We start from the raw sequence: 13,316 nt of genomic DNA, 5'->3' as shown, positions 1-13,316 counted from the left end.
GGACCAAAGAACTAAATAAACATTTCTCCAAAGAAGACATAACAGATGGCTCTTGGAATTCTTGAGCCCCTGGAGGTCTGGTCAACCACATGGAGTCTAAAGAAACCCTTTGACTCACAAGATAAATAGCACTGTAAAAAGGTTAAAGTAAAACAGGAACTGCATTTTAGTATGCAAACTGATGATGATATCAGTTTGCAACCTGGGATTATAAGCAGGAGCCCCCGAAAATGCAATCTGAAATGTCACCAGTGAGTGGATACACTGCCCAAGGTCATTTCCAAACTGGGACTCCACGTTGCTGTTTACGAGGGACTTCCCAGTGCTGTTTAATTCTGGATGTTGGTCTGTGCGATTTGGTGATGTATGTGCTATTAATTCTCTCTATTGTTTCTATTGCTTTTATTTTAATGACTGTATATTGAAGTTAAGTCAAATAATCTACAAAAATTCAAATTGTTCATTTGTGTGTAATGAATGGTTTCTTTTGTTAACAAATCCTTTGAATCTAAAATGAAAGTAAAACTTTTGGCAAAACAGAGGCTGTAAGCCTTTTCATATCCTTGCAGCCTTTATTATTTGCCTTTTCATTTAAAGTTATCTTAGTGGATGTGAAGTGGTACCACTGTTGTTTAAATTTTTTTTTCCTAATGAGTAACAATGTCGATAATGTTTTAAGTGCTTATTAGCTATTTTACATTAAAAATTTTTTTATTAGGTTGTCTTATTATTATTGAATTATAAGAGTTCTTTATACGTCCTAGATAAAAATCCTTTATCAGATATTTTGAACTTAATGAAAATGAAAACAAACATTTCAACATTTACAGGACACAATTAAAACAGAACTGGGAGAACTTTACAGTTTTTAATGCTTATGTTACTAATAGAAAAGAAGAAAAATCTGAAATCATTAACTTAAACTTTAGCCTTATGGAAAGAAGGAAAAGAACAGAAAAATTAGTGTAAATAAAGAACACAATATAAAATGAAAACATGGTTCAAATTGATCTGTAATCAAAGTAAATGTAAACAGAGCAAATTCACCAGTTAGAAGACTCAGCCATGTCTTATTTGTAATAGACACACTTAAAATATACAATAGCAACAACAACAAAAAGTGAAAGCAAAAAAGGAAAAGCTATATCAAGAAAATACTAACAACAAATTGGTATAGCTATATTTGTATCAGACAAAAATGTAGTTTAAGCCAAACAATTACCAAGGATAAAGAGATAGTGATGAAAAATTTATCAAGAAAATATGATAGTTCTAAACTTGTATGTACCAAGTAATATAGCCTCAAAATAGAAAAAACAAATATTAATAGAATTTAAAGAGAAAGAACAAATCTGCTATCATAGCAAGAGATTTTAACACACTCCCTTAATATTATATATCAATCAGACTTAAGATTAGGAAAGGTATGAAAAATTTGAATACAGTTAAAAAGCTTTATCTAACAAGCCTATATAGAACACTGTATTCAATAGAAAATGCATGTTCTTTAAAAGCACACTGAGAATATTTGTAACATTCTGTTATATAAAATAGAACCTAATAGAACCCATGCAGGCCTCAATAAACATCAAATAGTAGGTTTCATGTAGCTCATATTCTCTGAAGACATTGCAATAAAATTAGAACCCATCATCCTTACACAACTGATTAACTGTTTATATGTTTTTGTGATATAACTTTTGCATCATTGTCATCATCTTGCATTGTGTTTTTTCCTCTCTTTAATGCACTATAAATATTTCCCACATTGTTACAAAATAATATGCTTGGAATAGTTCATGGTATTGATGTGAGGGAGGTATATACTTGAAGTCTGTAGCTGTTTATTCCTCATCTATTTTTGTTTAAGTCTTTATTCTGCTGCTGCTAAATCACTTCAGTCGTGTTTGACTCTGTGCGACCCCAGAGATGGCAGCCCACCAGGCTCCCCTGTCCCTGGGATTCTCCAAGCAAGAACACTGGAGTGGGTTGCCATTTCCTCCTCCAATGCAAGAAAGTGAAAAGTGAAAGTGAAGTCGCTCAGTCGTGTCCGATTCTTAGCGACCCCATGGACTGCAGCCTACCAGGCTCCTCCATCCACAGATTTTCCAGGCAAGAGTACTGGAGTGGGGTCTTTATTCTAAGATAAATTAAAACCCACACTGAAAAAGCAAAAGCTTTCATCTGCAAATCCTTACAATAGTTAGCTTTAAAGGTCAATATTTTTTCTTTTTTTGGTTTCTATGAGAACAGTGGAAGCTGTAGAAGCAAATCCTTATTTATTTGCTTTTTAAAAAAAGGAATCTTTTTTATCCTATAAAAAGTGAAATATCCAAACATGACTGTGGACCCTTTCAGAACAAGGTAACATTGTTTCTCTATCATTTTTGCCTGAGCCACTGAAATTTAGACACAAGTGCATTCATTAATGTACTCTAAAATAGAAAATCATATGTAACCTGAGAAAGGGCTTCTCAAAGATAAACGGATTAATAGAATGCTCTGTTCTACTATACAGTATCGCGTTCTATTCTATTCTACAGTAATAGAATGCTAAGTGCCAATCACAGAAGGAGTCTGCTGACAGATAAAGATCATGATGGTGATAACGATAAGGATGATGAGAAGAGGAGAAGAATAAGAATTAGGGTAGAAGCAAAGGAAAAGGAAGCTGGAGCAATTATAAAGGAGAGGAATAAGGACTGCAAATGGAAGACAAAGAGGAGAAAGAAGAGTTTCTCAACTCCAGTAGTACTTATGACTTGGACTTAAACTCTTCCTGTGAAATGGTAAAAAACTGAGATACACACACACACACACACTCACACACACTCATCTATATATTTGTTGTTGTTGTTTAGTCGCTCAGTCATGTCCAACTCTTTGCAAGTCCATGGATTATAGCCTGCCAGGCCCTTTTTCCGTGGGATTTCTCAGGCAAGAATACTGGTGTGGGTTGCCATTTCCTTCTCCAGGGGATCTTCCTGACCCAGGGATATAACTTGGTTTTCCTGCATTAGCAAGTGTATTCTTTACCACTGAGCCCACCACCTATATATATATAGGCTTCCCTTGGCACCCTTTGGCATTTCCCTAAGAAAACTTCCTAGAGAAAATTGGATGGGGAGGGAGAGGGAAAGCAGAAATAAATCTTTCTGAACTTGAAACTCCTCTTTACCTCATTCCTTAAAGAGGAGGTTGAGAAAGAGAGTTGAACTTGGAGCTAGATAGAGTCCATATGGTCTAATGTAAGTTATTCCATCTATTTGAGTCTCTATTTCTTTGTGGATAAAGTTGGAGGAAATTGTTCATGATCCTATCATCAATTCCTTATGAGGGGTTGGATAATCGTGTGGCAATTGAGACTTTTGACTATATTGTCCTTATGGAAATAAGTGTTTGTGTCTGTTCCAACAGTAGGCTGCTATTCTCTAGGAAGGTCAGAGAAGACCTGCCATACATACAGAGATTTTGAGGATTAGGCTTAAGTGGTGATGACCATTCCTTGTATTGTTCTTCTAACTGGCTAGTTAAGGCTCTCATCAACCTTCCTGTTGCAACAAACCCTGCTACCCACATCTCCCTATACTCCTGCAGTATTAGTATAACTTTAGTGAAACATCCTGCAAGTGACTTCTGTGTCACTGGTTGCTGCTTAGATTCAGAGGCGTAGGCTCTATTTCCTTCTTTGTTTTTCTAAAACTCCAGAAACTCAACCTATTACCAGGATCCCCAAGAATGTAATTCTGAGAGCCCTTCTGCCTAGATACCACTTCTTTTTGCCAAAGACTCATAAGAAAACAGGGTTAACGAGCTTCCAGAGACAGCATTTGCAGAGATTCTCTCACCAATGGGTCTCCTTTTCCCCACAGAGCAATGCCATTTTCAACTCTTCATTGTTGTGTTTATAATTTTGTGACCTCTCTTGTTTAATAGCAGCTACCTGATAGCTGAGTGGTCTGAACAGGAGTCCCATGTACTATGAAAGCAATCCTGGCCAAGTAGCCTTTGGATGGAGGATTTATTCAGGACTCTGATCTATCTATATAAGAGAGTTGTATATGATCCTTTGCTCAGGGAGAGGAAAAGAAGAGATAAAGACTAGTGCTAGATAATACTTCCAGTCCACCCCAAAAAAAACCATGCCAGCAAAGTGGAAAACAATCTTCTCCTTTGTTCTGAAAAACCATTCACTGCTCTTTGGGAAAGAAATTCAACAGCTTGTGCAACCCATGTTTTTATTAATGAGATTGCCCCCTGAACCACAAGGGATCTGGCTTTCAAAAGCACACATTGTTTGCTCTTCAAAGCTATTCACATCTAATTACAGAGGAAATTCCCTTGTCTGGTAGGGAAGCACAATTTTTATGTAGTAAGGAAAATGAAAAGATCCAAGCAGAAAATTTACTTTTAACAAGATTACTTCGTCTAATGAGTATCTGATTATAAATTCTATTGAAAATAAAAGCAATAACAGAAAGTAAATGAAAATAAAGGGGATTACAAAAGCCCTGTTGTTATCCAGAAAGCTTAGATGAATCAGGCCCGGGCAGAACCAGGCATCGTTAACACACAACTATATGTGCTGAATTGGTTTATGATAAATGTATCTGTTGCAGTAGAGACATTTTCATATGGATTATTAAGAAATGTCACTTACATATGTATTTTTTCTCTTCATCACAGTGCTAAAACTGTTCAACCAATTTGATGTGGACTTTTTCTATCAAAGAGATTTCAACAACCCTGCTTTTCATTTAAACTCATAGGTAACTCAAAGTACAGAGCAACTTTCTTTCCCACACTGCAGATCATTGGTGGTGTTTTCCTTTGAAACATTGTTAAACACAAACATGAAGCAATCAAAAGAACCATTGTCTTCCCCTTTGCTTTTTCTTCAAATGAAAGCATTTATGAAAATATTTAGGTGGATAAATGGAGTATTGAAATTATAATGTCCCTGAAGTATTGATGGGGTTTAATTTATTCACATAAGTTTCAAGACATTCAAAGTCCTATGTTGTTTTTTTTTTTTTTGCCAGAAAAACAGACAGAGCTGTTATTGTACCATCTGGTCTGCATGAGGCATATCTTGGCATCCCTTAACTGCACATTTTATAAATGCTGAACTCCAGATGGCAATACATTGTAACAGTGGAGAGCTTTATAAAGGTTTCCAAAAAACAAATTCTTTAAAATGTGAATATTAGATACTCTAAGCAGGGGCTATGAATTTAAATTTCATACTTGGATTAACTGACTGTTAGCTGGACAAATTTCCTTTTATCTTATGCCTTTTCCCTTTCCTAATTAATTGCGGTTTTAAGAATTGAAAAGCTCAATCAACATAAATCATATGGCCTGATTCCTCACCCAAAGTTTAAGTTCTATAAAAACTTCAGAAACAGGGACCATTGGGAAACCTACATTAGCTGCCATTTTGTTTCAAGATAGCAGGATTATGACATAGGGGAGGTGTGTTATAGCACTCTTAAAGCAGATTATCAAATACCATTAAAACCATTTCTCAAAGCTGATATTTGGACTGGGAAGACAGGAAAATGTGAATGTTGAGCATTGTACTGAAATAAAGCCAGAGTACAGTAATGGTTAAGAATGTAGATTCTTAAGTCATAAAGGAAACTCTTCATTTTCTTAAGTTTTTTTCTCTTTCATCTGCATGTTTCTTTTCAAAAATAAGAACAACTGGGATCTGGAGTTTTCATCATCCTGTACCCAAGTGGCTCGGTGATAAAGAACGCCTGCCAAGCAGGAGACACAGGTTTGATCCCTGGGTCGGAAAGATTCCCTGGAGAAGAAAATGGCAACCCACTCCAATATTATTGCCTTGGAAATTTCATGAACAGAGGAGCATTGTGGGCTACAGTCCATGGGATCGCAAAAGAGTCATACACAACTTACCAACTAAATAACAACAACATACCTTACAACACAGTAAAAAGAACATATATCTCATAGTCACACAGAGTTTTATTTCAGTCTGAGAGTTTATAGTGGTTCTCTAAGGCTGTCACCTGATGTGAACAGTCAAGTCATTGGAAAAGACCTGATGCTGGGAAAGATTGAAGGCAAAAGGAGAAGAGGGTGACAGAGGATAAAATGGTTGGTTAGTATCACCAACTCAAAGGACATAAGTTTGAGCAAACTCCAGGAGATAGGGAGGGACAGGGAGGTCTGGCGTGCTGCAGTCCTTGGGGTCACAAAGAGTTGGACACAACTTAGCAACAACAACAACAACAAAGGCTGCTAAAAATAGTATCTCAAACTCGGTGGCTTAAACATCAGAATTTTTTTCTTAGAGTTCTGGAAGATAGAAATCTGAGATCAAAGTGCTGGCAGAACTGGTTTCTTCTGAGGGCAATGAGGGAAAGATTTGTCCCAGGCCTCTGTCCTTGACTTATAAAAGGTCATCTTCCCCATATCTTCACGTTGTCTTCCCTCTGTATATGTCTATGCCCAAATTCCTTCTTCTCATAAGGACACAAATTATATTGTATTAGGGCCTACCCTAAAGACCTCATTTTAACTTAATCATCTCTGTAAAGACCCTAGTTCCAAATATAATCACATTCTGAGGTACCTAGGCTTTTTTGGAGGGGGGCAGGGGAGCTTCAGCTTTAATTCTTGTCATTTTCATTTGTATGAAATATCTTTTTCCATCCCTTACTTTCAATCTATTTGTGTCCTTGGCCTAAAGTGGGTCTCTTATGGGCAGCATATTGGAGCCTTGTTTTTTTAAATCCAATCTGCTACTCTGGGTATTTTTTTTTTAACTTTACAATATTGTATTGGTTTTGCCATATATCAAAATGAATCCACCACAGGTACACATGTGTTCCCCATCCTGAACCCTCCTCCCTCCTCCCTCCCCATACCATCCCTCTGGGTCGTTCCAGTGCACCAGCCCCAAGCATCCAGTATTGTGCATTGAACCTGACCTGGCAACTCATTTCATATATGATATTATACATGTTTCAATGCCATTCTCCCAAATCATCCCACCCTCTCCCTCTCCCACAGAGTCCAAAAGACTGTTCTATACATCAGTGTCTCTTTTGCTGTCTCATATACAGGGTTATTGTTACCATCTTTCTAAATTCCACATATATGCTTTAGTATACTGTATTGGTGTTTTTCTTTCTGGCTTACTTCACTCTGTATAATCGGCTCCAGTTTCATCCACCTCATTAGAACTAATTCAAATGTATTCTTTTTAATGGCTGAGTAATACTCCATTGTGTATATGTACCACAGCTTGCTTATCCATTCATCTGCTGATGGACATCTAGGTTGCTTCCATGTCTTGGCTATTATAAACAGTGCTGCGATGAACACTGGGGTACACGTGTCTCTTTCAATTCTGGTTTCCTCAGTGTGTATGCCCAGCAGTGGGATTGATGGATCATAAGGCAATTCTGTTTCTGCTACTCTGGGTCTTTTGATTGGAGCATTTAGTCCATTGGCTTTTAAGGTATTGACAGATATGTATTAATTTCCATTTTAAATGTTGTTTTCCTGTTGACTTTGTATTTCTTCTTTATCCCTTTGCTTTTCTGTTTTCCCTTTTATGGTTTGATAATTTTCTTTTGTATTATATTATGCTTATGTTCTTTTTCTTTTGGTTTTCATGAATCTATTGTATGTTTTTGATTTCCAATTACCCTGTTATTCAAGTATATTAACCTTCTGTGCTTCCTGTTCCTTGATATCTGTTGAATTTGAGAAGTTATCAGCCATCATTTCTTCAAATACATTTTCAATTTCCTTTTTACTTTCTTTTCCTCCTGGGATCCCTATTGTGTGTAGATTGGCACACTTTATATTCTCCCATAGGTCTCTTATTTTGCTTTCATTTTTTTCATTTGATTTTTTAGTCTGTTGTTCTGATTGGGTGATTTCCATTATTCTATCTTTCATATCATTTATTCATTCTTCTGCATTATTCATTCTGCTATCATTGCTTTAGCTTAGCTTTAACCTTGGTGAATGAGTTCCCTAATTTTTCCTTTTACACTTTCTAGTTTCTTTTATAGCGATCAGCATTTCTAATTCCTTCAGTATTTTCATTATCTCTTATTTTCAACTCATGTCTATTAGACTGAAGAGATCTATTACATCATTTGTTTTTTTAGGAAAATCCTCTTGATCTTTTCATTGAGAGTGGCTCCTCTGCTTCTTTTAGTTATGTCTCTCGTTCCATGAGTTTAGGAGAAACAATTATATACTGTGGTCTTAGAGGGGCTTTTTCTAGGGAGTGTCCCTGTGTCATTTGTATGGATTTATTTTTTGGTGTGAAAGTTATTTTTAGTGTGTCTGCCTCCTGCCTCTTTCCTCAGCATTTGCTGGCCATTACCCCTTGAGAGGAGGTGTAACTGGTGTTTTGGTGACCAGAGCCTGCACTAGACATTGAGCAGGGGCTCCTGTTTGCTATGTGGCTGTCACTACCCTGTCATGGGCCAGGCATGTTCCCCAGCTGTTGGAGTGGAAGTTTGCAGATCCATTTCTGAGCTGCCTTCTGAGCTGCAGTGTGAGGTAGGTGCAATTGCTGTGCTCTCACTGGAAGAGGAGCTGCCGAGTATTCCTCTGCCAGAGCTGTTAACCAGTGACACTGCTCTGTTGTGTTATCTGTCATACATTTTGCAGGCTTACAAAGTGCACCACGGTTGGCACTGCCCTTGACCCCATCTCATCTTTAGAAATTCTGGCAATGAGCCCTGGTATCTATCAGATATTGTTTTTACAAGGCCACCAGCACAGATGCACTGAAGTCAGGTTCAAGAACTGCAGAAGTTGTGCACCTGGATCTGCTAGGAGCACAATGGAGGCAAGCTTAGACCCTGGCCCAGTCCAGCCCCCAGGTGTGTGTGCCCACAAGTCCACAGCTGCTAAGGCCAGAGCTGTCTCAGCCATGTGAGCACTGTTGTCCACTCAGATGTCCTGTAGGGACTGAATTTACAAAGCCAGCAGTGGAGGTGTAAATCTGCAGCTTGTTCAGCCGAGGAGAGAGATTTCAGCCTTGCTTCCTAGGCCATGAAGGCCCTGGGACTCAGCTGAGGTTTTTAGCCCTGACTGGCTGTGGGCAACCCACTGGTGTCTGATCCCAGAGCCTCCTGAGGCAGCTGTGGGCTGTGGGATGCCCTGAGGTGGCAGCTGTGGTACAGAAGCCTGCTGGGATGGTGGCTGGGTTGTGAGAGCCCACCAAGGTGGTGGCTGGGGCGGGCTCTTCCAGAGCCCCTTGAGGCAGGGAGTAGCAAGTGGAGAAAAAGGCTGCCAAGGCAGCCCCACCTCTCCCTTTTTGTGTCACTCAACAATGGCACTTCAATCCTATAGAGGCCTGGGTTTCTTTCTCCACACAATATCAGTTGCAGCCATGGCACACTCCAGTGCCTTCAGGCATCTCCACGCAGCCAGCAGCACTTCTCTCTCCAGGACTGTGCTCTAAACCCCGAGTTATAGCACCCAGCCCTCACGCAGCCCAGCAACATGTGTCTAAGGCTACATGAGCAGGGTGTTAACACAAAGTTTGTGTAGGTCTCTCGCTATTCTGTCTGCCACAAACCAGTTGCCGTGCCCTTCTCTGAGCCTCTAAAGCTCACTTTCTGTACAGATTTCCCTGCAAGTGAGGGGGCTTCCCAGGGTACAGGCACCTTTCCTTTTTTCAGCTCCCTTCTAAGGCCACAGTTCCCATCCCACTTCCTCTTTTTTCCCTTTCAATTCTACCCAGTTACATGGAGATCTTTCTTGTCCTTTTCAGGTATTTGAAGTCTTCAGCCAGTGTTCTAGAGGGGTTCTGTGGGAATTGTTCCATTTGTAGATGTATTTTTGATGTATTTGTGGAGGAGATGAGATCCAAATACTTCTAGTCCACCAACTTGATGTAAATGGATTAAATCCTTCAACTAAGAGATATAAACTGGCTGAGTGGATACCAAAATAAGATCCATATACATACTGTCTGTAGGAGAACTACCTCAGACCTAGGGACACATACAGGCTGAAAGTGAGTATATGGAAAAAGATATTCCATGCAAATGAAAATCAAAAGAAAGCTGGAGTAGCAATACTCTTATCAGGCAAAACAGACTTTAAAATAAAGACTGTTACAAGAGATAAGAGTTTCCCACATAGTGCTAGTGGTAAAGAACCTGCCTGCCAATGCAGGAGACATAAGAGACGCAGATTCAATCCCTGCGTCGGGAAGATTCCTTGGAGGAGAGCATGGCAATCCACTCCAGTGTTCTTGCCTAGAGAATCCCTGGACAGAGGAACAAAGAGTCAGGCACGACTGAAGTGACTCATGCACACACAAGAGATAAGGGACTCTCCATGAAGATCAAGGGATTGATCCAAGAAGAAGATATAACAACTGTAAATGTATGTGCACCCAGCATAGGAGCACCTTGATATATAAGGCAAATGTTAACAGACTCGAAAGGGAAAATTGGCAGTAACACAATAATAGTGAGGAACTTTAGCACCCCTCTGACGTAGGTGGACAGATCATCCAGACAGAAAAGCAATAAGGAAGCACAGGCCTGAAAGGACACATTAAACTAGATGGACGTAATTGCTATTTATAGAACATTTAATCTGAAATCAGCAGATTACGCATTCTTCTCAAGTGTATGGAACACTCTCCAGGATAGATCACAAGCTGGGTCACAAGGCAAACCTTGGTAAATTTATGAAAATTGAAATCACTTCAAGCATCTTTTCCAGCCACAACACTATGAGATTAGAAATTAACTACAAGAAAAAATATAAAAAGCACAAACACATGGAGGCTAAACAATGTGCTACTAAGCAGACAATGGGTCAGTGAAGAAAACAAAATGGAAATCAGAAAGTATCCAGAGGAAAATGAAAACAAAACAAACAAACAAAAAATGGCAAACCAAAAACTATGGGACTGGAAAAGCAGTTATAAGAGGTAAGTTTACAGCACTATAACTATGTTTCAGGAAACAAGAAAAATCTCAAATAAACAACCTAACCCTACCCTAAAGCACCTACAGAAACAAGAACAAACAAAACTCAAAGTTAGCAGAAGGAAAGAAATCATGAAGATCAGAGTGGAAATAAATGAAACAGAGATGAAGAAAATGGTGTAAAAGAATAATGAAACTAAAAGCAGTTCTTTGAAAAGATGAACAAAATTGATATGTGCTTATCCAGATTCATGGGAAAAAAAGGAAGAGGACTCACATTCATAAAAGGAAAAGTAGAAAAGGAGAAGTTACAATGGATACCACAGAAATACAAAGAATCATAAGAGACTAGTACAAGCAACTATATGCCCATATAATGGAGAGTCCAGAAGAAATGGAGAAATTCTTAGAAAGGTACAATCTTCCAAGACTGAACCAGGAAGAAATAGAAAATATGACCAGACTGATAACAAGTACTAAAATTGAAATGGTGATTAAAAACTTCCAACAGGCAAAAGTCTATGACTGGATAGCTTCACATGCAATTTATATCAAACATTAAGAGTTAATACCTATTCTTCTGAAACTCTCAAAAAATTTCAGAGAAAGAAACACTTCCAAACTCATTCTATGAGGCCACTATTACCCTGATGTCAAAACCAGACAAAGATATCACAAAAAAAGAAAGCTACAGGCCAATATCCCTGACGAAAATATGATCCAGCAATAACTCTTGGCATATATCCAGAGAAAACCATAATTCAGTAAGATACATGCACCTCAGTGTTCATTGCAGCACTATTTACAATAGCCAGACATGGAAGCAACCTAAATATCATCAACAGAGGAATAAAGAAGATGTGATACATATATACAATGGAATATTACTCAGCCATTGAAAAGAATGAAATAATGCCACTTGCAGCAACATGGGTGAACCTAGAGATTATTATGCTAAGTAAAAGTAAATCAGAAAAAGACACGGTATCACTTATATGTGGAATCTAAAAAAATGATATTAATGAACTTATTTACAAAAGAGAAATGGACTCACAGACTTTGAAAACAAACTTGTGGTTACAAAAGGGGAAAAGGGCAGGGGAGGGATAAATTAGGAGTTTGGGATTGACATACACATACTACTATATATAAACTAGATAATCAACAAAGACCTACTTATAGCACAGAGAACTCTACTCAGTATTATATAATAACCTATATAGGAAAAGAAACTGAAAAAGAAACAATATATGTATAGGTATAACTGAATCACTTTGCTGTACACCTGAAACTAACACAATAGTACAAATCAACTATATTCCAATATAAAATAAAAATTAAATTATCAATTAAAAATGAAAAGATACATGCATTCTATGCCCGTGAACAGAGGAGCCTGGTGGGCCACAGTCCATGGAGTTGCAAAACAGTCGTACATGATTTAATGACCAAAAACAAAACAACAGCAAAAAAAAAAAAACCCAATACTCGTAGCAGCACTGTTTACAATAGCCAAGACATGAAAACAACCTAAATGTCCAAGGAATGGATAAAGAAGATGTGAGATATACAATACTCAGTCATAAAAAATGAAATAATGTATTTTGCAGGAAGGTGCATGGACCTAGAGATTATCATACTAAGCAAAGTAAGTCAAAAAGCGAAAGACAAATACCATACAATATTACCTATATGTGAAATATAAAATATGATACAAATAAATGTATCTACAAAACAGAAGCAAACTCACATACACAGAGAACAGACTTGTGGTTGTCAAGGGGGAAAGGGGTGGGAAAGGAAGGATTGGGAGTTTGGGATTAGCAGATGCAAACTAGAGTATATAGGATGGATAAACAATAAGATCCTACTGTATAGCACAGGGAACTATACTCAATATCCTGTGATAAATGACAATGGAAAAGAATATGAAAAAAAATATGTGTATGTGTGTATGTGTGTATGTGTGTATAACTGAATCACTTTGCTGTACAGCAGAAATTAACACAACATTGTAAATGAACTATGTTGTTGTTCAGTTACCCAATTGTGTTCGACTCTTTGCAGCCCCATGGACTGCAGCACACCAGACCTCCCTGTCCCTCACCATCTCCCGAAGATTGTCCAAGTTCATGTGCATTGCATTGGTGATGCCATCCAACCATCTCATCCTCTGATGCCTTCTTCTCATTCTGCCCTCAATCTCTCCCAGCACCAGTGACTTTTCCAATGCATTGGCTGTTCACATCAGGTGATCAAAATACTGGAGCTTCAGCTTCAGCATCAGTCCTTCCAATGAGTATTCAGGGTTGGTTTCCCTTAAGATTGACTGGTTTGATCTCCTTGCTGTCCATGGGACTCTCAGGA

The 13,316-nt window shown here is 38.2% G+C and overlaps 1 protein-coding gene across 4 annotated transcripts in view; it reads left to right on the top strand.

Moving 5' to 3' along the window:
- Positions 1-164: 164 nt before the first annotated feature.
- ZP2 (zona pellucida glycoprotein 2) overlaps positions 165-13,316 on the top strand; it is a 35,288-nt gene continuing 22,136 nt past the window's right edge. Inside the window, exon 1 of one of the 4 annotated variants that reach the window (XR_011564046.1) lies at positions 165-364. Coding sequence is in view for 2 of the 4 variants with exons in the window: in XM_070779767.1 (XP_070635868.1) it covers positions 231-364 (134 nt within the window). In the remaining 2 variants the exon portion in view is untranslated. The remainder of the gene's footprint in view (positions 365-13,316) is intronic. The other 3 variants (XM_070779767.1, XM_070779766.1, XM_070779769.1) reach the window with 3 other exon arrangements.

The sequence above is a fragment of the Bos indicus genome, chromosome 25 (genome assembly GCF_029378745.1).
Source record: "Bos indicus isolate NIAB-ARS_2022 breed Sahiwal x Tharparkar chromosome 25, NIAB-ARS_B.indTharparkar_mat_pri_1.0, whole genome shotgun sequence".
Lineage (NCBI taxonomy): Eukaryota > Metazoa > Chordata > Mammalia > Artiodactyla > Bovidae > Bos > Bos indicus.
Note: the sequence above shows the minus strand (reverse complement) of the source record. Positions and strands in the feature narration are given on the sequence as shown.